Source organism: Pan troglodytes, chromosome 12 (assembly GCF_028858775.2).
Source record: "Pan troglodytes isolate AG18354 chromosome 12, NHGRI_mPanTro3-v2.0_pri, whole genome shotgun sequence".
Lineage (NCBI taxonomy): Eukaryota > Metazoa > Chordata > Mammalia > Primates > Hominidae > Pan > Pan troglodytes.
In genome coordinates, this window is record NC_072410.2 from 119,526,310 (window position 1) to 119,549,964 (window position 23,655).

Sequence of the window (23,655 nt, forward strand, 5' to 3'; positions counted from 1 at the left end):
AGTTCCCCGTGCACAGCTGAAGGATCTGGCGCTCACAGGCAGTCTCCTTGAAGAGTAATGTTCTCTTCACACTGTCTTAGAAAATGATAGAAAATTTGCATGAGGTTAAAGTATCTTAAAAAGTCAAACATTTTCAGATTAAACCCATACATCCATCTCTCCTAGCTTACTGTCTCATGATTGTGTCTATTCATGCAAGGAACAAGTGACAGATTGCCATCGATTACTGATAGGGATTTATAACTGCTGTTGATCTATTTTCAGTTATTACCTGTGATGATAGCGAAAAAGACATTCTTGGAGTTGGTGGAAGGGGGAGTTGTAGCACAATAAACTCATGGAATGTTTTCTACATAGATGATGAAGATTTAAAAAGAACTTTAACTCTCCTTTCTGATAATTTGATAAGAAAAATGCATCTCCATGAAAGCAAAATGAGGGACTGTGCGCAGGGTAGAAGCTGTCTCGACAGGACTGTACATACTTGGAACAGGAGAGATCTTGACAGTAACTGGTCTGTGGGCGTAGATTGTGGGTTGGACACGGCTGTGGGGATGGTGGCAGGTGGCAGGCTGGCCTCCGAGGAGGACGCAGGCCTCCACACACAGCAAATAACAGCACAACCTTCAGGTCTCAATTGGACCTGGAGCCCTGAGAGGCTGTGGTGTTGCCACCTGGAAGAAGCCTGGTCACGCAGGGAATTAGCATGAGTGACATATTTCTCTTGGGGTTTCTCCCTTCGGAGCTGCCAGGTACTTCCAGTCACCTCCCTCCCCAATTTGTGTGCACTTCAGAATGTGCTGCCAGCAGGCCTTGACCTTTCCATGCATCTCACTTTCCATATTTAGAACTTGTTTCACCCACGGTTTTCTTAAGGTTCATTGAGAAAAAAGCATATGTTTCAGATAAACATTAAAAAACCCCAACTTTGCTGCTTTAATTTCTAATATATGTTTCTGAATTAGGGTACACCATGTGTGCCTGCCTTTGCTCACACTGTCTCATGATTGTGTGCCTGCCTCTGCTGAAACCATCTCATGAGTGTATACACACCTGCCTCTGCTCACACCATGAGTGTACACCTGCCTCTGCTGACACCATCTCATGAGTGTGCACACGCCTGCTTCTGCTCACACCACCTCAGGAGTGTGTGCCTGCCTCTGCTCACACCATCTCATGAGTGTGTGCCCATCTTTGCTCATGTGTCTCATGAGTGTACACATGCCTGCCTCTGCTCACACCGCCTCATGAGTGTGTGCACCTGTCTCTGCTCACACCATCTCGAGTGTACACGTGCCTGTCTCTGCTCACACCATCTCGTGAGTGTACATGAGCTTGCCTCTGCTCACACCATCTCACGAGTGTACACGTGCCTACCTCTGTTCACACTGTCTCATGAGTGTGCATGTACCTGCCTCCGTTTACACTGTCTCATGTGTGTGCACCTGCCTTTTCTCACACTGTCTCATGAGTGTGTGCTCCTGCCTCCACTCACACCATCTCACGAGTGCATACCTGCCTCTGCTCACACTGTCTCGTGAGTGTGCACATTCCTACCTCTGCTCACACTGTCTCCTGGGTGGGCGTGTCTGCCTCTTCTCACACTGTTTCATGAGTGTGTGCCTGCCTCTGCTCACACCATCCTCGGTGAAACTCTGTGTGGTGGCCTCTCAATCAGCAGAGGGCACCAGTGGTCTGGCTCCGTGTCCCCTTTGCTCTGGACCTTCCATTGTGTCCCCTTTTGTGTCTTTGTGACCGTGTCCTAACTTGATCTGTTATACTAGTGCAAGCCATTTTGAAAACTTTCATCCACTTCTCTTGCTGCTCTCTAAATATTTTCACAGACTTTTACACCTTGCTTGAAAAACACGTTTGCAGAGTGAAACTAACTCCTGCATTTAGCTGAGGTTATGCGTATTGAGTGGTGGTCACTCCAGAGCACTTTGTGGGTTTCTATAGAAAAACAAGAATGGAATTTAGTTCCTCACTCCTAAACTTCAGGAATTCGCCGAGGGGAACCTTGTCAATATCTAAGGACCTCTGACCCAGGGAGCCCAGGCTGGTGCCGCAAGATCATTAGAGAGTGGTCATGGAACTGTCATCTGGGGGAGCCCAGGCTGGCACCTCGAGATCATTAGAGCATGGTGGGTAGACCTGTGATCCAGGGGAGTCCAGGCTAGTACCCTGAGATCATTATACTGTGTTACGTGGACTGATCCAAGGGAGCCCAGGCTGGTGCCCCGAGGTCATTAGAGAGTGGTCATGGAACCCTCATCTGGGGGAGCCCAGGCTGGCACCCTGAGATCATTAGAGCGTGGCGCATGGAACTGTGATCCAGGGGAGCCCAGGCTGGTGCCCTGAGATCATTAGAGCATGGTGGGTGGACTCTGATGCTGGGGAACCCAGGCTAATACCCTGAGATCATTAGAGCGTGGCGAGTAGAGCCTGATGCAGGGGAGCCCAGGCTGGTGCCCCGAGATAATTAGAGCATGATAGGTGAACTCTGATCCAGGGGAACCCAGGCTGGCACCCCGAGATCATTAGAGCGTGGTGGGTGGGCTCTGATTCAGGGGAGCCTGGCTGGCACCCTGAAATCATTAGAGCATGGTGGGTGGGCTCTGATTCAGGGGAGCCCAGGCTGGCATCCCGAGATCATTAGAGCGTGGTGGGTGGGCTCTGATTCAGGGGAGCCCAGCTGGTGCCCTGAGATCATTAGAGCGTGGTGGGTAGAGTCTGATCCAGGGGAGCCCAGGCTGGCACCCTGAGATCATTAGAGCGTGGTGGGTGGGCTCTGGTTCAGGGGAGCCCAGCTGGTGCCCTGAGATCATTAGAGCGTGGTGGGTAGAGTCTGATCCAGGGGAGCCCAGCCTGGCACCCTGAGATCATTAGAGCATGGTGGGTGGGCTCTGATTCAGGGGCGCCCAGGCTGGTGCCCTGAAATCATTAGAGCATGGTGGGTGGGCTCTGATTCAGGGGCGCCCAGGCTGGTGCCCTGAGATCATTAGAGCGTGGTGGGTGGGCTCTGATTCAGGCGAGCCCGGCTGGTGCCCTGAGATCATTAGAGCGTGGTGGGTGGGCTCTGATTCAGGGGAGCCCAGGCTGGCATCCCGAGATCATTCGAGCGTGGTGGGTGGGCTCTGATTCAGGGGAGCCCAGGCTGGCACCCTGAGATCATTAGAGCGTGGTGGGTGGGCTCTGGTTCAGGGGAGCCTGGCTGGTGCCCTGAGATCATTAGAGCGTGGTGGGTGGGCTCTGATTCAGGGGAGCCCAGGCTGGCACCCTGAGATCATTAGAGCGTGGTGGGTGGGCTCTGATTCGGGGGAGCCTGGCTGGCGCCCTGAAATCATTAGAGCGTGGTGGGTGGGCTCTGATTCAGGGGAGCCCAGCTGGTGCCCTGAGATCATTAGAGCGTGGTGGGTAGAGTCTGATCCAGGGAACCCAGGCTGACCCCCCTAGAGCATTAAACGTGGTGGACCCCATGTGATGAGCAGGCCGTAGGGGTGGCACCCCCAAGGTGGAAGTGGTCCTTAGAGAGGGATCTCTCAGTGTGAGGCAGACTCATGTGCTTCCCGTCCGAGGTAGTCTGCTGTGACAGGTGTGAGCACGGATGTTTGGACCTGGAGGTCTGAGTTCCAGGGAATCGTGCCAACACATGAGCTTCCCACGGCTCCCCAGGTGACATCCCTCTGCCTTTGTGCCTTTCTGTGGCTCTGGCCCACTCCCCACCCTCTCTTGTCTACACATCGGGAGCTCTTTTTTACCCTTAGAAATGGAGACCAAGGTGGGTGGATTGCTTGAGCCCAGGAGTTCAAGACCAGTCTGGGCAACATGACAAGATGCAGTGACCCGTGATTGTGCCACTGCACTCCAGCCTGGGTGACAGAGTTAGACCCTATCTCAAAAAGAAAAAAAAAATACAGGATAGTTCATCTGTGGAGTTTAACAACAAAACGAGTTGAGTATACAGAGATTGAGAATAAAACCATGGTTACATGGTTAAGGAAGGGGCACTGGAAACTGTAGGTCTGAGGATGCAAAGTAGCAGGTATGTAGGATGGAGAAGGCCAGAGGCCTCATTTACAGCAGGGCTATTGTTGATTATCTTCTATCATATTTGGGATTTTCACTAAATGAGTGGATTGTAGCTACTCTTGCCACAGAAAAAGAGAATGAGCAACTGTGTGAGCTGATGGATATGTTAATTCGCTTCACTATAGTGACCTTTTCTCTCTATCTCAGCATCATGTTGCAGACCTTAAGTTTAGACAATAAAATTTTTTTAAAAATGAAAAAGGGCCAGCGCAGTGACTCACACCTGTTATCCCAGCACTATGGGAGGCCAAGGCGGGCAGATCACTTGAGGTCAGGAGCTCGAGACAAGCCTGGCCAACATGGTGAAACCCCATCTCTACTAAAAATACAAAAATTAGCCGGGTGTGGTGGTGCGTGCCTGTAGTCCCAGCTACTTGAGAGGCCGAGGCAGGAGAAGCGCTTGACCCCGGGAGGCGGCGGTTGCAGTAGGCTGAGATCATGCCACTGCACTCCAGCCTGGGCGACAGGATGAGACTGTCTCAAAAAATAAATGAAATGACATGACATGACATGACATCTATGGCATATCCACCGCCTCCTGAAAGCCCCGCTCTACCCTAGCTCCCCGGGGTCCCAGCCCATCTCCCGGCCCCTGTGTGGCCGTTTCTACCAGAGCACTTGTCTCCCTGTTTCCTGTCTTGCTTGCTGACTGGAAGCCCCCGGCAGGCCTGGACGCGGCTGCTTGCCTCTGTGCCAAGCACCCTGGCCTGCAGAGGCCACGCAGCTTCGGCCGCTCATCCTGGCACCATCTTCCTCTGAAACACGACTCCATTTGAGTGATCAGCCATTTTGCTACATCATAGCTGCTCAGAACATAGTGACAGACTGAATCGACTAATTTGAACTATGTTGAAATTATCATCTCAGTGAGATTTGGGAAGATACAGTGGATTTTTCTTGGGAACAAGGCTGCTGAGGTGTACTGAATAAATCAGTAGGAGGAAACGTAAGAAAATGACAACTGAGCAGCTAAATTCATCTGGGTCTGCATCCTTAGGTACTGCAGTGTCCTGGAAGTGAAATGTGTGTGACCTGGAATGGGTTCTTTACCCTTTCTCTGTCTCGCTTCTTCTGTCACACCCTGGACATGAAAACTTAGCACACCCCAGGGAGGCGTTTGTGAATGAGTGAGACCCACTGTCAGATTGTACTGAAAAATTAAAAAGGGAAGCTAAATGTAAAGTGGTCCAGTTATTTTCCCAGCCTTTCTTTCACCTCCTTAGGTGGGCATGGTGGGAGCAGGGCAGTGGAGGCAGGGGAGGCAGCGGTCTTGCAGGGGTATCGGGCAGTGGAGAGGGCACCAGATTTGGTGGCTGGAAAACCTAGACTCTCTGCTTTTCCCTCTGCTGCTGACCGGCTCTCCAATCCCGGACCAGTCAAGTAACCTCTGGAGCGTTCATCTATAATATGGGCACAGTTGACTAACACCACTGTTAAATAATGAGAAAACATGAGGCTGCTGTGAACAGGTTTGTCTCAGAGTTGGATCTATGTACCCTGCAAGGACGGGACTCCAGGGATGTGTGCAAACAGTCCTGAGCAGTGGGCTCTGAGCATCTAGAGCACACCTTATGCCCAGTCCAGGGCACCTTACCCCTTACCCCCAGGAGAGGTGGGCAGTGCTGCAGCCATAGCCTCCTCTGCACTGGGGAGCAGCCGCCGCAGGAGCCCCCGGCACAGGCAGCAGAGCCCGTTGGAAGCATTGGGCCAGCCCAGGAGTCTATCCGCCTTCACGGCTCACTGACCGAGCCTTCCCTTCCATGATGGGAGCTTCTTAAGCAGGGCACAGCACCTCCAGGGGTGGGTGGCAGGGTGCCAGGGGCACCTGAAGCCACAGGATAAGGGTGGTGCGTCTTTCTGTAATGTTACTTCTATTTGATTTTGAGTAATGAAAACATGATTTATAGCCTGAAATGAATGTAGATATGTTACAAAGTAGAATGCAAACTGTGCGGTAATCTCTTGAGTGAAACATGAGGCTCGTGGAGGGTCCCTTCAGAGAGGGTCCCCAGGCCCTGTTATGCAAACACGTAGCCGTGTGTAAAGGATGCTGTCACAGCAGGATGTGCCTTCTCTTTCCTCTGCCATTGGTGTGGCTCCCTGAAGACAAGGACAGAAGCTCTGTTTTCGGGGGTTGGGAGTAGGGAGGGTGGCACAGGGAAGGTTTTGTGCTGAAATGGGCCCTTTCACTGGGCGGCCCTCGAGTGGAAGGTGGCCCGCCCCAGCTTCCTGTCACCGCTTCACTGTCTTGACTTTCCTTTGCCAAATCCAAAGGGCCACAGTGGACAGGGTGCTGGTCCTCTCTGAAGACCCCACCTCCTTTTCACCCCGTCTCCTCCGCGGTGGGAGAATTCCCATTCTCACGACCTGGAGATGCACCTCCCACTGTACCTGTGAGCATCAGGCGTGCTCTGCACAGGCTCACTGCACAGGGCCCCACGCTGGGGACACCTCTTGGGGCTGCTCCGTGATGCAGGGTGATATTTGGGGTGGTCCTGACCGCCGGCCCTTGCAGGGAGCCCAGAGCTTGGCCTTCTCGTCGACTTTCCTTTTTGGGCCCAGTTGTAGCTCCGTCTCCCTGGGAACCAGAGAGGGGCAGTGCTCTAGCAGGTCACTAGGCAGGGTTGCTTATGATAAAAGACAGAACTGATCAGGCAGTTGTGTCTGGACTTAGGACTCTGAGCAGTCCTAAGGACTCTGCTCTGCCCGCAGATGCAGTGTTGCCCGCAGGTGTAGTCTTGCTCTGCCTGCAGGTGCGGTGTTGCCCGCAGGGGTGGTGTTGCCCACAGGTGCAGTATTGCCCTGCCTGCAGGTGCGGTGTTGCCCGCAGGGGTGGTGTTGCCCGCAGGTGCAGTATTGCCCTGCCTGCGGGTGCGGTGTTGCCCGCAGGGGTGGTGTTGCCCGCAGGTGCAGTATTGCCCTGCCTGCAGGTGCGGTGTTGCCCGCAGGTGCGGTGTTGCCCGCAGGGGTGGTGTTGCCCGCAGGTGCAGTATTGCCCTGCCTGCAGGTGCGGTGTTGCCCACAGGGGTGGTGTTGCCCGCAGGTGCAGTATTGCCCTGCCTGCAGGTGCGGTGTTGCCTGCAGGGGTGGTGTTGCCCGCAGGTGCAGTATTGCCCTGCCTGCAGGTGCGGTGTTGCCCGCAGGTGTGGTATTGCTCTGCCTGCAGGGGTGGTGTTGCCCGCAGGTGTGGTATTGCTCTGCCTGCAGGGGTGGTGTTGCCCGCAGGGGTGGTGTTGCCCACAGGTGCAGTATTGCCCTGCCCACAGGTGCGGTGTTGTCCTCAGGGGTGGTGTTGCCCGCAGGGGTGGTGTTGCCCACAGGTGCAGTATTGCCCTGCCTGCAGGTACGGTGTTGCCCACAGGTGCAGTATTGCCCTGCCTGCAGGTGCGGTGTTGCCCGCAGGGGTGGTGTTGCCCGCAGGGGTGGTGTTGCCCGCAGGTGCAGTATTGCCCTGCCTGCAGGTGCGGTGTTGCCCGCAGGTGTGGTATTGCTCTGCCTGCAGGGGTGGTGTTGCCTGCAGGTATGGTATTGCTCTGCCTGCAGGGGTGGTGTTGCCTGCAGGGGTGGTGTTGCCCGCAGGTGCAGTATTGCCCTGCCCACAGGTGCGGTGTTGTCCGCAGGGGTGGTGTTGCCCGCAGGGGTGGTGTTGCCCACAGGTGCAGTATTGCCCTGCCTGCAGGTGCGGTGTTGCCCGCAGGGGTGGTGTTGCCCGCAGGGGTGGTGTTGCCCACAGGTGCAGTATTGCCCTGCCTGCAGGTGCGGTGTTGCCCGCAGGTGTGGTATTGCTCTGCCTGCAGGGGTGGTGTTGCCCACAGGGTGGTGTTGCCCGCAGGTGCAGTGTTGCCCGCAGGGGTGGTGTTGCCCACAGGTGTGGTGTTGTCCGCAGGTGCAGTGTTGTTTGCTGGAGGGAGGAAGAGCACACCGGGCGTGGTGGACAGAACAGCCTCGACTGCAGCCGGTACTTGGGCATGGAGAGTGATAAGGAAACCTCAGAAGACTGGAGCTTAGGCCCCAACTCCACTGCTCGTGGTGGGTCCTTGGGCAGGTCATGTACGGTTTTTGGCTTCCATCATTTTCATCATCCTTATTTTATACATGAGGTAACGGGATAATGATGATGACTGTGAAGATGATGACAATGACAACTCCCATCGAGTGCTCATGTGCCAGGCACGGGGATCGGCGCTTTCTGGGAATGATCAAGTTGAGTCCTCTGTGCCATTGGCCTTTCCCCCTGAGCGAGTTGTTGCAGTGACCCGCCGGGCCAGCAGCGTTAGTTAGGAGCACACAGCGTACTTCCAGAGCACCTGACCTACAGCTACAAGGCTTCAAGGATGCGCTTCTGAGGCACAGATTTTGTAAATACGCCTTGTTGTATAAACATGTTTTCTTCTTGCTGGTTTTTGTCACGGAGGATGGAGATGTAACTATCGCCTCAGAGTGACATTTGTAATGACGCTCAAGCACTGGAGTTTAGAAGCCGATGAGATTAAATATCTTAAACACTTTTCTCCTTTCTGTCTTTAGAAGTAAAATTAGATTTTATGGACCCAACTATTTTGTTGCTGGGGTAAGTTCCAAGTATCTGAATTCCTTCTTGTCTTTTTAGGAGACATCATAGAATCGTTTGGGATCCTTCCTGTAGCTCAGAGTCCCACGATTGTCTTTGTAAACACGTTGCACCAGGTCTTCTTCAGGGGACAGGTCGCAGGTGAGCTCAAAGGTGTTTATATAAACAAGCACCCCTCCTGAGTTTGGGGTGCATGCGTGGCGATCGAGGAATGGCACGTCACCAGATGTATTTTGGCTTCAGAGTTTGGAACGGTGTGTGAGGAGAACTCTGATTGCCAGGACACAGCTGAGCATTGCAGAATGAGAGTCCTGGTTCTGGATATGGAGGACTTGAATAGCAAGGGGCTTCAGACAGTAGGGAGCACCTGTGTTTTTTGTTTAATTGTGTTATGGAAATGAGGCATGGCTCTGGAATAGTGGGCCATTTTTTTGAGGCCGACTCCTGTGTTGTTTCTTGCGTTCCTCACTGACTCTTCAGATCCCGTTTGTATCATCTCTCTGTCCTCATTGACTTTCTGTGGCACCTCCAAATTCAGTGTCATCTGGAAGTGGAATTAATGTGCTGTTTACGGCTCCTTCCAGATCACTAATGAAGATGTGAAATAAGACTAGGTCCCTGGAGCAGCCCACGGTGGCTCCTCACGGCGTCCTGCTCTGTCATTTGCCGGGTGCTTTGTTTATGGCCCTTCCTCCAGGTTTCAGCCCACGAGGGGGTGCTTAGACAAAGCCCAATTTGAATTAATTTTTCCAGTAAGACTGTAAAGAACCGGGGCCAGCTCCTCCCTCAACCCCACATGTGTGATGTGCTGTGCTCTTCTGCGGCCTGCTGGTCTGCGCCCTGCCCTTGGCCCGCAGCAGCTTCGACGTGGCAGCGGTTCCGCTTGGAGGTGCAGAGAGGAGCCGTTAGGAGCCACGGCTGTGCTCCTGGGACCCAGCAGGAAGCAGGTGTGACCTTGAGATGATTCCCCGTCCGAAGTGCTGTGCATCCTGTTAGGCAGGTGCTGAGCCTGTGTCTCGGGTGGCCTGGACGGCTAAAGCAGAACACTGTGAACTGGGTGGCCCAGGCAACAGAAGTTAATTTCCTCCCGGGTCTGGAGGCTGGAGCTTCAGGGTCAGGCATGGCAGGGCTGGTCCTCCTGAGGCTATGCTCTGGGCCTGCCATCGGTCCCTTCTCACCGTGGCATCATGTGGCCTCTCCTCTGTGCACGTGCAAACCCCACGTCTCTTCCTCTTCTTATAGGGACCCAGGACCCACCTGATGACCTCCTCTAACCTTAGTTACCTCCTTAGAGGCTCTGTCTCCAGTACAGTCACACTGGGTCTAGGGCTTCAGTGTATGAATTGGGCGGGGGAATGGGGGGTGGATTCAGTCCATATAGCTTGGAGTCTTCAGTGTGTTTATTTAAGTGAGGTGGGAGGGGCCTCTGTCTAGACTCGACCCTCACAGCTGCTGCGAGGTCACCTGCCTGTCAGTGCCTCATGTGCTCCCGGCACTCCGTGCTCCACCCCGCATGTGAGGCACACAGTAGGCCCTCAGCTCGGTCAGTGCCTCATGCGCTCCCAGGGCTCCGTGCTCCACCCTGCGTGCGAGGCACACGGTAGGCCCTCAGCTCGGTCAGCACCTCATGTGCTCCTGGGGCTCTGTTCTCTACCCGGCATGCAAGGCACACAGTAGGTCCTCAGCTTGGTCAGCACCTCGTGTGCTCCTGGGTCTCTGTGCTTCACCCCATGTGCAAGGCACACAGTAGGCCCTCAGCTTGGTCAGTGCTTCATGCACTCCTGGGGCTCTGTGCTCCATCCCACATGCAAGGCACACAGTAGGCCCTCAGCTCGGTCAGTGCCTCATGCGCTCCTGGGGCTCTGTGCTCCACCCCATGTGCAAGGCAGACTGTAGGCCCTCAGCTTGGTCAGTGCTTCATGTGCTCCTGGGTCTCCATGCTCCACCCCATGTGCAAGGCACAGAATCCTCAGCTCACACATGCACTATTTCTGTGCGTCTGACTCTTGGTGGTACCTGACAGCACATGGTCTGTTTTCCTGAGGCATTTTGAGTCTCTCACTGTTGGGACTGTGTCTAGACTATGGCAAGAGGTTGGCGTGGCTGGGGAAGGTGTGGACCAGGTCAGGGGGCTGTGAGGCCAAGGAGCCTGGTGGCCTGGCTAGCGTCTGTTCTGTAGCCAACTTTGTGGTTCGTTACTTGAAGTTATCTGTACAGCAACCCTTTGGGGGAAAAAGTAGTAATTACACAGCTTCATTGTGAAGAGTCAACGTGAAGACAGAAAAACTGTGTGGAAGTTGAAAAGCAGTGAACTTGAGGAATGGGTCTCATAGAATGTGTGAGTGTGGCCTGTGAGTTGGGAGAGAGGCAGGATTCTGTCCAAATAGTAATGAATTTGCAACATCAGGTATAATGGCTGCCTGTGGATTGCCTCATAGGAAGTTTGTGTGAAGTATGGGACTTAAATGTACCTAATCAAGGTCTATTTCAGGCATTAAATAAATAAATAAGTACTTAAGCCAAGCTGGTGTGCCACAGTGGCTTTGCAAAAACATGGTAAACAGATGGTGAGGAGATTGTTTCTCTGGGCAGGTGCTGCAGACTCCAAGATAAAAGCATCAGGGTAGAGGGGTCCTGGGTGTGGTGGAGGGGGTGGGAGTGGGGATAGTGGTGATGACGATAATGGTGGTGGCGATAACAGTGGTGGAATGGGGGTAGGGACTGGGATGGTGATGGTGGGAGTGGGTGTGGGGGTGGTGATGATGGTGGTGTGGATGGTGGTCGTGATGGTGGTGGGGGTGTGTATGGGGATGATGGTGAGGATGGTGGTGGGGGTGTGGATGGGGATGGTGGTGATGGTGATGGTAGGGGGTGTGGATGGGGATGGTGGTGGTGGTGGTGGTAGGGGGTGTGGATGGGGATGGTGGTGGTGGTGGTGGTAGGGGGTGTGGATGGGGATGGTGGTGATGGTGGTAGGGGGTGTGGATGGGGATGGTGGTGATGGTGGTGGTAGGGGGTGTGGATGGGGATGGTGGTGTTGGTGATGGTAGGGGGTGTGGATGGGGATGGTGGTGGTGGTGGTGGTAGGGGGTGTGGATGGGGATGGTGGTGGTGGTGGTGGTAGGGGGTGTGGATGGGGATGGTGGTGATGGTGATGGTAGGGGGTGTGGATGGGGATGGTGGTGATGGTGGTGGTAGGGGGTGTGGATGGGGATGGTGGTGATGGTGGTGGTAGCGGGTGTGGATGGGGATGGTGGTGATGGTGGTGGTAGGGGGTGTGGATGGGGATGGTGGTGATGGTGGTGGTAGGGGGTGTGGATGGGGATGGTGGTGGTGATGGTGGTATGGATGGTGGTGGTGATGATGGTGGGCATGGGGGTGATGCTAGTGATGATGATGGTGGTGTGGATGGAGGTGGTGAAGACAGTGATATGGATGGCGGTGGTGATGACTGTGGTGGGGTACAGGTGTTGGGGGCGGGTGGCGGGTGATGGTGGGGACATGTGAGTAAGTGCAGCACGAGGGGATGCAGTTTGCCGGAGAGCAGCAGCAGAAGATGCTGTGTGGACACCGCCAGGGCAGGGCCTTGCCAGGGAGGCCTCAGGGTGACCAGCACTCTTGCTGCTGGTCCTGAGAGTGAGTGGCAGGTCACCAGGCAGAGCCCGTGGGGCACAACTCAGGCCTAGGTGAGAGCATCCGCAGGTGCGTGCAGCTTGTTGGTCCAGTGCGGCTGAGGCAGGTCCTGGGGAGAGGCTAGCTGGAGGTTGGGGGAGAGAGCTTTCTGCAGGCAGTGAGAGGGGCATCGGAGCCTAGAGCCAGAGGAGTCCCAGGATCAGGTGTGTCCTTCAGAAGGTCCCAGGGGGATTGGGAGGGGACACGAGAGAGGGACGGCAACAGGCTGGCCGGTGAGTGAGACCACCGAGGGCCCTGAGCCCAGCTCCTGCTCCTCTTCTGCCTGTCACAGAAATGCTTGTCACCCTGTGGTCTTGGAAAGATAGTCTTTACGAAAAAAAGTCAAGTACTGTGAAAATATGAAAATCCTCAACATACTGGTTAAATTTCAGGAAGACCAAAAAAGAGAGTATAGCCTTAAAAATAATAAATGTCCACCCATGATGGAGAATAAATGTAAAATGATGTGGCAAAGATTGATAAATTAGGACTGTGAAGCCTGCTGTATAATTGGGAACTGGCTTAGCTCAAGCAAGCTCTGGCCCCAGGAAAGGGGGCTGAGTGGCAGCTGGCATTAGCGGCAGCCGGAATCAATCTCCTGCCTCTGTACTTGGGAACGAGCGTCCCACGTTAGAACTGGGATGAATTTTTCAGCAGAGGAAGGTGAAATGTCAGGAAGACTGTAGATCACGCTGGCGCAGAGTCCTCGGGAAATTAGAGCCATGAAAAGCTGCCAGCGCGGCGCCCCAATGACATACGGCCGGCGTGTGTGCTCTGCATCCGCCGATGTTGCTCCCCGGGTGGTGCTCTCCGGGGAGCTGGCGTGAGAGGGGGGCTGGGTCAGCTAGTGCCACCCTCCCCGGGTCCCAGCGGCTCAGGGCCATTGACCCAGGCCCGCAGCTCGGGGACAGCCCCAGCTGCTGCTGTGACCCGCTGCTAATGAAGACCCTGGGGTGAGGGTCAGATGCACATAATGAGCCCTCTCGCCTCTGCCTTCCTCGCCCTCCCTGATCCGAACCCTGTTTTTTCCTTCATTTCTGCCCAGGCCCCAGCTTGGGCCTTGAGTTTCTCATGGGAACAAAGACAGTTTGACTCCTACAATGACTTTTCTGAAACACAGATCCAAACACACTGTGCATCTCAGAAGCTAGGGCGATAAAGCCCAGGCTCCTTACTATGCTCCTGACGGTGGGGAGAGCTGTAAATGGCTATAAATTTAGGCAGATGGGGATTTTCACCCTGGTCCCAGCATTTATTACCCCTGAGGCCTTCAGCAATTTGTGGACCTTCTCTAAGCCCGTTTATGTCCACATAAATGGGAATAATACTTGTGGGAGTCCAGCGAGTGTTCAGTGCCCATTCACCTGGAGGACTGGGCTCTGTGTCCTACTGTGAGCTGGCCCCAAGCCACCTTTCGACCCTCGTCTCCTGCCATGCCCGTCCACAGTGCTCAGGTCTGTGCGCCTTGAACCCCCCCACCCACTTTTTTAACTCTCAGGCGGCATTTTGTGCTGCTCTCTCAGCCTTCGATCTTCTTCCTCCAGGTCTCTGCCTCTCAGAATCCATGTCCTCTCCCAGGGATCAGGTGATGTCCAATTGGGTCCTCACTGCCTTTAACCCTCTCAGCACCCCTTTCACCTCACATGAGACTTTGTGTCTAAGGGGTGGGTGGCTGTCTGGCCCCCAGTGGGAAGAAGTGCAGCCCTCATCGCAGCTCTGGCACTGTGGACTCTGAGTTGGAGGCAGTCACCCAGCCTCATTGGGTCACTGGGTCTCCTTGAGGCTGATAGGTAATATACCTGTCCTGTACCTTTCTTGTAGATTTGTGTTGAAGCTGAGGTGCGAAGTGTGCATCGGAAGTAGGGTTGTCAGATAAAACACAGGATACCCTGTTAAACTTGAATTTCAGGTAAACAAGGAGTAGTTTTCAGTGTCAGTCAGTCCTGTGCCAAGTTTTTATTTCTCAATCTGGTGACCCTCATCAGTGGGTGTACCTCCATATGAGGCTTTGTTAGGTAGCATCCATTCCAGAATGAGGCCCACAGCAGTGGTCAGGCCATGGCGTGCTCATGTCATAGACCAGCAGAGGCAGACAAAGCAATGTAACCATCAAGAACCTTCTCAAGCCTGGGGCACCAAAGATCTCGTTGAAGGGACCAGTGGAGGCTCTTCCCCACCCCACCGTTATCCCCTGAGCACAGAGGCGGTGGCGTCGTGGGTCCTTCTCCCTGCAAAGCTTTACCTGCAAAGCTAGGGAGAAAACTTCAATTTTAAGAGACCAGAAACACGCTGACAATGATGAGCAGGTGCTGAGTGGTGGGAGGGAGCCTTGGGAGGACTATGGGAACCTGGAGATGGAATATTGGACAGGGTGTATTTTGGAGGCAGTGAGAGAAGTCCCATCATGGGGTCTGAAAAATGAACTTCGCCCCTCAGACGTGAGTCTCATCCCCACAGCAAGCACACAGAACCTTCCAGGGACTGTCTTTGCCAGGAAACTCAATTTTATGCCACAGCCACCTAAAAAGCAGTGCAACCTTAGCCTCCGTTGACCAAGCTGTGGTCAGTGGGATGGCGGGTAAAACGTCAGAGCACACCCGGAATGCGGCCTCAGTGGCCATAGGCAGAGCAGACAGATGGGGACTGACGTGGCTGCAGGTCACTCCATGTGCAGAGTGATGGACAGATTCGGGGGGCAACTTGAGGAAATTTGGGAGCGTCATGAGACTCATCTTCAGGCACTTCAGTTATCAGACAGAGGGGATAACTGTGTGTTGTGGCTCCAACACACAGTTATCTTGGGTCAATGAAAGCTATAGGATGGAGGGTGTCATTTGTATGTCAGCACGAGAGTGACCGCCAGGTCCTTTTGTGGTTCTGTGCGCTGTTCCAAAGAAGGCCAGGTCCAGGTTCCCGCAGGATTCAGCAGAGGCTGGGGACAACCCCGACACTGCACAGGGACCCCGGTGCCCCAAGCCTGGAGCTTCATGCCCCAGGTGACTGGAGCTCCCCTCCCACCTCTGGTGCCCCAGAGTAGAGCCCCCCCGCCCAGCACCCCGCGAATGGAGCCCCCCAGTGCCCCGCGACTAGAGCCCCCACCACAGCATCCTGCGAGTGGAGCCCCCTGCACCCTGGGACTGGAGCTGCCCCCCACGCCTCGCGACTGGAGGCCCCTGGCGCCCTGTGACTGGACCCCTAGCCCTGTACTCTGCAGACACCACCTCATGCCCTGCTGATTCTGAACGAGGGATGGTGGGTGAGACAGGAGTTAGTAGGGAGAATGTCTGGCCTGTCTTAAGCCTCAACATTTTTTGAACTAAATGAATAGAAGAAAAACTGTTGTAAGAGAATGCCACATGTTCTCAGATTTAAAATATGCCACTGCCTTCTATATGTTCTAAGTGTGAAAAAAGCAAGTCCTTGACCTTATGGGACTTGCTTGTAGCTGCCCCCTCACCCCCATGAAAATCATGCAGAATTACTTTCTAAAAATCTTTTTTTTTTTTAATGTGAAAAGAAATCATTTCTGGAATCTCAAAAGATACAAAACTACTAATTATCGTATATTTGAAAATCACATATTTCTAGGAGGAGATCAGCTTGAGAGTGTGTAACAGGACTAAGGAGAATAAAATTCTGTGGGCTTTTTCTGGTCTATCAAATAGTAAAGCTTAGAAGGTGGAGGCACTTGTGTTGATAGAGACCGTTCTACCTGTGCACATACTAGGCCTAAGTAAGTAGTAACCTTGTCTTTGCTTGCCAGTTTTCAAAGTACTCTTCAAGCTATTGCAATGTGATATTTCTGGTAATCGTCTGAGAGTGGGCATCTTCATATGCTCCATTTTTGTAAACAAGAAAATAGGAAGTTCAGAGACATTGGTTTGCTCGGGGTCTTGTACGTAACATTTCAGAATCAAGTTTCAAGAAAAGTTTATTGTTTACCCAGCAATTATTTCCCCTAACATATGGGAAACTGGGCTAATTTGTTTATTTGAAAAAAAAATTGATTGATTTGGGAGAATCATAAAATATTTATCAGTGTAACAAAGTTTAGTATATAAAATAATTTTAAATATTTGTATACCATTGAGACATAGCATACACAAGTACAACTGTACCCTGAAGATTCTTGCGTTAAATATAAATATAAGTCAGTCTTACTACAAAGTTTAGATAAGTTTTTAGTTTTAAATTATCAAGACTTTTAAAAGCCTTTGAGAACTTACTGGTATTTCTTCTCTCCCTAAGAAAAATATTAAAAAGGAAGATTTTTATAATACCCTTAGTATCTATTTCCTGTTGTTTGGAAACCATTTGTCGTCTTCAGAACGGATAGCTATTTGCTGTAGTCAATCTTGGGTGACTGTGGAAACATTGTTTTCTGTCCTTGGCGCTGAACCAAGCGTGCACTCCTAATATATAAACAACTTTCCAGCTCCTTTTTCTCTAACAGAGTGTGGTGACCTTGCCGTGGGCACATAACCTCAGGGGCTGTTCTTGCTTGTGTGGGGTAGTGGCTGTGTTCTGGTGTCTGCAGTGGGGAGACGCGAATATTCCAGTTTGGAGCAGCGCAGGGAGCGTCCCTGCCCTGTGCGTACACGGGCACTGCCAGAGCCTGCACACCTGTGCGTACACGGGGCGCTGCCAGAGCCTGCAGGGAGAATCCTGCCCACACCACCGTCTCTTTCCTAACCCCCAGCTCTGCTGCCTCTCTCCCACATGATTACCTCCTTTGAACAGGTAGTGAGGGGGGGTGTTAGAACAGAAGGAGGTGTGGACCGGTCTCTTCAACCTTCACTCCCATTGGGAAGCATCTGTCGTTTTGGGGTCTCAAGTCAGTGACCCTGGTCCTGGTCGAGCGCAGGCCATTTTCATGCACTCCACTCCCACCACCCTCACCCACTTTTTTTCCTTTCCCGGGATGCTCTGGGTTTTGGGAAGTGGGATTTTTTGTAGACTGCATAGGCCGTATGGAGCTGGGTTGTGTGTTTATGTGCGTGTGTTTATTCCCTCTGCCAATCTCTGTCTTGTAATTGGTATACTGAGACTACTGACCTCTCAATTATTAATCTCTTAGGGCTTAACTCCGCCATGTTGTTATTTGTTTTCTGTTCTCTTTGTTTCTCATCGTTCTGTTTCTCTTTCACCTTCCTGAGTTATGCGAACGTTTTTTAATACTCCATTTTGATTTAGTTACAGTGTTTTTGAATATACAACTCTGTAGAGGTGCTTTGATGCTTGCTCTAGATATTACAATATACGTATGTCACTTACCAAACCCACAGTTATTGGCATTTTCCTACCTCGAGAGGAATAGAGCAGCCCTGCTTCCATTGAGGCCATCTCTGCCCTCCCACTTTCAGAATATAATTGTCTTAAGTGTTTTCTCTCTGTACATTGACCATCAGATGTGGTGGTGTAATTTTTTCACCAACCATCAAATATGGTTTAAGAAGCTCACGAGGAGAAAGATGTCTACTGTAGTTACTGGGTTTTGCCCATTCGTTGTTCTTTTCTTTCAGAAGTTCTAAGCCTTTTTTCATTACAATTTCTTTCCGTTTGAAAAATTTTCTTTATCCATCCTTTGAGGGTAGGTCTGCTTGTGGCAAACTTCCTTAGTTTTCCTCCTTTTGAAAATATCTTTATTTCCCTTTCATTCCTAAGGATACTTGCAGTGAATATAAACTTCAAGGTTGACAATTCTTTGAAAAATGGAAATATTTGAAAAATATTGTTCTGCTTTGTTCTGGTCTCTGGTTTCAGGTGAGAACTTGGTGATCCAGTTTGAATGAAGAGCAGAGGCTGCTTTCAATTTTCGTTCTTGTCTTTAGTTTTCAGAAGTCTAATCATGCCATGTCTTGGGATAGCTTTCTTGGGGTTTATGCTACTTGAGATTTTCTCAGGCTCTTGAATCTGTAGGCGATGTCCTTCACCAAATTCGAGGACTCTCTGTCCATTATTCCCACAAATGCTTTTCAACCTCACTTTCTCCTCTCTGGTGACTGAGGCCATCTGCTATTGTCCCACATTCCTGAGGCTGTTCATTTTTTTTTCCGTCTATTTTCTCTCTGGTCTGGTGTTCAAATTGGGCATTTCCTGTTGTTCTGTCTTTAAATGTTTTCTTTTCTCTGCCATATTTATTGTGCTGCTATTGAACCCATCCATTTGGTTTTTTTTTTATATCTTTCATCTCTTTGTTGAAATTTTCTGAGTTTTTCCCTTTGTTTGTTTCAAGGGAAGAGTCCCTCATGGAAGCATCTTTATGGCGGCTGCTTTAAGATCATCCTGTCCATTGACTGTCTTTTCTCATTCAAATTTTGATTTCCTGGTTCATGGGAAACTCTGGGTCATATTTTAGTCGCCCTGTTTAGGTTTGGAGACTGGGTCCTGGCCTTCTTGCACGGGCTGTGGTTCCAGTGGCAGCTGTCAGAGCCCCACAGTCTGTGCAACTGGGCCTCATTCTCTGAGGCCTCCGTGGCCACACACGGCTGACAGCGTTGGCCAGCGCTGGAATGTTCTTCCTGGGGCTGGTGCGGCTCTGTTGCGTGTGGGAGACGCCGAGAGCATTCCCAGGCCCGTTCTTTTTTTAATTGATATAGCATAGAGGTACATATTTTGGAGGTACATGTGATATTTTGATACATGTATACAATGGGTCATGATCAAATAGGATCATTTGGGATAACCAAATGGCTAACGTATCTTTCCTTTGTGTTGGGAACATTACAGTTCTCTTCTGCTATTCTGAAATATACAGTAAATTTTTGTTAACTCTAATTTTCCTACTATACTATTAAATACTAGAACTTATTCCTTCCATATAACTATGTTTATACCATTCACCAGCTTCTCTTCATCCCTGCCTCACTTCTTTTCCCAGCCTCTGGTAACGGGCAGTCTACTCTCTCCCTCCAGGAGAGGTGCGTTTTAGCTGGCACATGAGCGAGAGTGGGGATGCCGTCTTTCTGTGCCCGGGCTGCTCCTGAGGCTGTGCGCAGGTAGTGGGCAGGGCGGAGCTCTTGTTTCCTGGCTGCCTGGTGCTGCTCCTGCAGAAGTGGGGCTGCTGGTTCTATTGCACAGAGACAGTCTCCATAGGCCTGCTTTCTGGGGCCCCAGCATGGTAGGGCTCCTGCGTGAACACTGTGCCACTGAGGAAGGGAGGCACACACCCCAGTGCCCTCTACCTCTGGCTTGGGGCCGGGAGACATTAGGGCAGGAGCCGCTGGGTCCGGGGAGCTGCTGGGTCCGGGGAGACACTGGCAGGAGCTGCTGGGTGAGGGCTGGGAGGGGCTGTCTGGAGTTTTTGACACATATTGGAATTTGGGCTGGGCACAGTGGCTCACACCTGTAATCCCAGCACTTTGGGAGGCTGAGGTAGGCGGATCATTCGAGGTCAGGAGTTTGAGACCAGCCTGACCAACATGGTAGAACCCCATCTCTACTAAAATACAAAAATTAGCAGGGTATGGTGGCGGGCGCCTGTAATCCCATCTACTCAGGAGGCTGAGGCAGGAGAATCACTTGAACCCAGGAGGGGGAGGTTGCAGTGAGCCAGGATCACGCCACTCCAGCCTGGGCAATAGAGCAAGACTCCCTCCAAAAAAATAAATAAATAAATAAAAAATAAAAAGATTGGAGTTTGAAACCATATATTTATGTACATCCTAAATAGCAAATATAGGAAAAGGAGTTCTCTTTTTTGACTCTGTAACGAAACAGTACAGTTGACTTTGAACAACATGGGTTTGGACTGGGGGGGTCCACTTACGCTTGGATTCTCTTCTGCCTCTGCTGCCCCTGAGGCAGCAAGACCAACACCTCCTCCTCCTCCTTCTCAGCCTGCTCAGTGTGAAGACGACAGGGTGAAGAGCTTTATGATGATCCCACTTCCACTTAATGAATAGTCAATATATTCTCTCTTCCTTATGATCTTCCTAAAAATGTTTTCTTTTCTCTAGCTACTTAATTATAACAATATAGTCTGTAATACATTTGTCATACAAAATATGTTAATCGACTATTTATGTTAGTACAGCTTCTGGGCAACAGTGGGCTATTAGTAGTTAAGTTTTTGGGGAGCCAAAAGTTATACACAGATTTTTCAGTTGTGTTGGGGTTTGGTGCCCCTAAACTGTGTGTTGTTCGTGGCCCAACCATAATTTCATAAAGAAAACCAAACTTCTTATGACAAAAGGTAATATATGATATCACCAAAAACGAGTGACCAGGGAATAAGTTAAAGAATCTTAGATAATGAATTCTGCATAAAACACTAACCTGGGAAACAGAAGGGGGGAAAAGAGAACAAATCCAACCAAATATCCATAGAAACCCAGAATGTGGGAAAGGTGTGTACAGCGCCGTTCAGAGGAGCGAAGGGAAGGGGCGGGGCGGGACCCAGGCCACCACTAGCATGACGAAATGATGACTTCGGGCCTCTGTCCCTCAGGCTGAATGCGTCTGCGCTGGGTGCCCATGCAGCTCACCCCAGTTTCGTTTTTGTGTCTGTCAATAAGTTCAGCACAGTATTGTTTGTAAAAGGCGTGGCTTTACATTGTAGTGGGCTCATACCCAAGTGACTGCCTTGGAACTCAGTAGAAAGGGGGGAAGCAGCGATTTGAAATTTTCAGGTCATAGAATTGGCTTGATGATGGTAATATGTAACAAGGAGTCATCTTGTAGGAAAATACAGAATAAATAGGAAAGAAAGGAGAACAGAGCGTATGAACCGCCTGGGAGGAGGTGAGAATTTATCAGAAATGGATATGACAGACACTTAGAAGACTGTCTGGATATAGACATAAATGAAAGGGGTGAGTTGAAATTGCCAGATCGCTTTCAGCCTGGCTGTGGGAGAGATTGTGGCGGTGTCGTCAATGGTGAGGGCCTTTCTGGAGGGCGGGCAGGTCCCCCTTTGTCTGTCTTTCCCCGTCCCCTGCACCTGCTCCTCCCCAGGGTTGTCAGGTCTGTGAAGGTGGCCCCAGTCCGTTACTTAATGGGGGCACAGGACGGGAGTGGAGGGTTGAACTGGACGGCAGTGGAGGGTTGAACTGGATGGGAGTGGAGGGTTAAACTGGACGGGAGTGGAGGGCTGAACTGATGGGACTGGAGGGCTGAACTGGATGGAAGTGGAGGGCTGAACTGGACGGGAGTGGAGGGCTGAACTGTACGGGAGTGGAGGGTTGAACTGGACGGGATTGGAGGGCTGAACAGGACGGGAGTGGAAGGTTGAACTGGATGGGATTGGAGGGTTGAACTGGACGGGAGTGGAGGGCTGAACTGATGGGACTGGAGGGCTGAACTGGACGGGAGTGGAGGGCTGAACTGGTTGGGAGTGGAGGGTTGAACTGGACGGGAGTGGAGGGTTGAACTGGACGGGAGTGGAGAGTTGAACTAGACGGGATTGGAGGGCTGAACTGGACGGGACTGGAGGGTTGAACTGGACGGGATTGGAGGGTTGGACTGGACGGGAGTGGAGGGCTGAACTGGATGGCAGTGGAGGGCTGAACTGGGCGGGAGTGGAGGGTTGAACTGGACGGGAGTGGAGGGCTGAACTGGACGGGACTGGAGGGCTGAACTGGACGGGAGTGGAGGGCTGAATTGGACGGGACTGGAGGGCTGAACTGGACGGGACTGGAGGGCTGAACTGGACAGGAGTGGAGGGCTGAATTGGACGGGACTGGAGGGCTGAATTGGACGGGAGTGGAGGGTTGAACAGGACGGGAGTGGAGGGCTGAATTGCAGGTGTCAGGATCACATAGTCTTGGTTGCTGGATGTGGAGCAGAACCATGTCTTCTGATGAGGTTGCCTGGGTGATTCTGAGAAATGCTGGGAACCCTGGACACTTTGTTCCTCAGCCCTGGCCATCTCAACTCCGATCTCGTCTGACCATCTCACTGCTGTGCCCTGGATCTCTCCAGCCTTGCGTGGCGCTCCGTGGGGTCTTGGGAAGATCATCTCTGTGGCTTCACCACTGCCTGTCCTCGTGCCTGGGTGTTTTTTCCGGCCCTTCAAATGGATCCTTTGCGTGTGAACTTGGTGACCGTGTCTGTCTTCCTATATCAGAGTCAGCAAATCACACAGTGGGGATTTTGTAACAGGAAATCTTCATTTCAAACCATGCAACAATTACTGTAAATCGGAGTTTTGAGTGATAGGGTTTTATGAGAATCTTCACTATTCAACCCAAATTATATAATTGTATAAGATTTTTAACAGTCTTCCTTTGACAGCGATTGACTCTTTGGGGTTATACTCTGTCTGTTATGGCTGGTCAGCCTGCTGTGATTCCCGGTCCTCCCAGCACCCGATGGATCCCGCCGTCTGCCAGCAGAGGGCGAAGCTTCCCGGGCGCAGAGGCCGCGCCGTATCACGTGTCGTCTATTGTGTTCATGGTGCCCGGAAACACTCAGAAGTCAGGTTGCCGGCGTCTGGCGGGATTGTGGCTGCTCCTTATCTTTGGAGTAGTCTTCCTGTGCTTGGGGAAAATTCCTAGGTTATTAGTCCCATTTCCCAATATGAAAATAAGAAATCTATTTTCCAGTTTCGCTGTGACCCGACTCTGCTGGCCTGAGCATTTGGGTGAGACTGATTCAGAGGTGGCAGCGTGAGGGGACAGTGGGGGCTGCCACTGCTGCTGTGAGTGGCGGTCGAGGTGGCAGCAGTGCCCGTGACTTCCAGGTGGTGGTCGGTCCCTGGCACGCAGCAGCCTAAGGCAGCAGCAGAGCTGTGGGGTGGCTTCCTTTGTGCTGGATGGGGGCCGCAGAGACTCCCCTGCTGGGCCATGGCCCTGGTGAGGCTCCGAGCTTGGCCCCCAGAGGCTCCACTTAGCCTGGCCCTCGGCATGGCTGGTGAGAGTGAGCTGCCTGGCACCCCTCCCCTTCCACCCAGCCCCTCACGTTGATCTCCTTTTCTGCTTAATCAGCCGGAGCCAGCTTTTGTGAATTGCAAGTAAAAGTGCAGCAAATACACGTGACGTTGGGCTGTGTAAGTCCCCAGGCTGGGGATGGTTACATAGGTGGACACGAGGGCACTGGCTGTCACCACGACTGAGTGCGGCTGTGAGCCGGTGCCACTGTCACTTTTCAGCGGTCTTCATATTTAATCTCCACAACTCTTGAGTCACAATTTCAGTTTTACAGATGAAAAAAACGGAGTCAGATTTCGTGTCCCTGCTGTGGCTGCCCAGGCCCTCCCTCCTGCTGACCTTGGCCCTGGAGGTTCTGCCCTTTTCCTCTGTTCTGTTCTCAGTATTGATCCCTCTCTGCTGCATGCCAGACGCCCTGCTGGAGCGCCCCGAGCTCAGCCATGCAGACACGGC

The 23,655-nt window shown here is 52.1% G+C and overlaps 1 protein-coding gene across 20 annotated transcripts in view; it reads left to right on the forward strand.

The window, feature by feature from the left end:
• The window catches only part of EIPR1 (EARP complex and GARP complex interacting protein 1), a 179,061-nt gene that overhangs the window by 46,830 nt on the left and 108,576 nt on the right, over positions 1-23,655 (forward strand). For 6 of the 20 annotated variants that reach the window (XM_063789366.1, XM_063789367.1, XM_063789378.1 and 3 more), the window contains 2 exons: positions 7,979-8,121; positions 8,702-8,803. The exons of 10 other annotated variants lie outside the window; for them this stretch is intronic. In XM_063789366.1, coding sequence (XP_063645436.1) covers positions 8,061-8,121; positions 8,702-8,803 — 163 coding nt within the window. In that variant the 5' untranslated portion in view covers positions 7,979-8,060. The remainder of the gene's footprint in view (positions 1-7,978; positions 8,122-8,701; positions 8,804-23,655) is intronic. 4 more of the 20 variants (XM_063789370.1, XM_063789377.1, XM_024354182.2 and 1 more) reach the window with 1 other exon arrangement.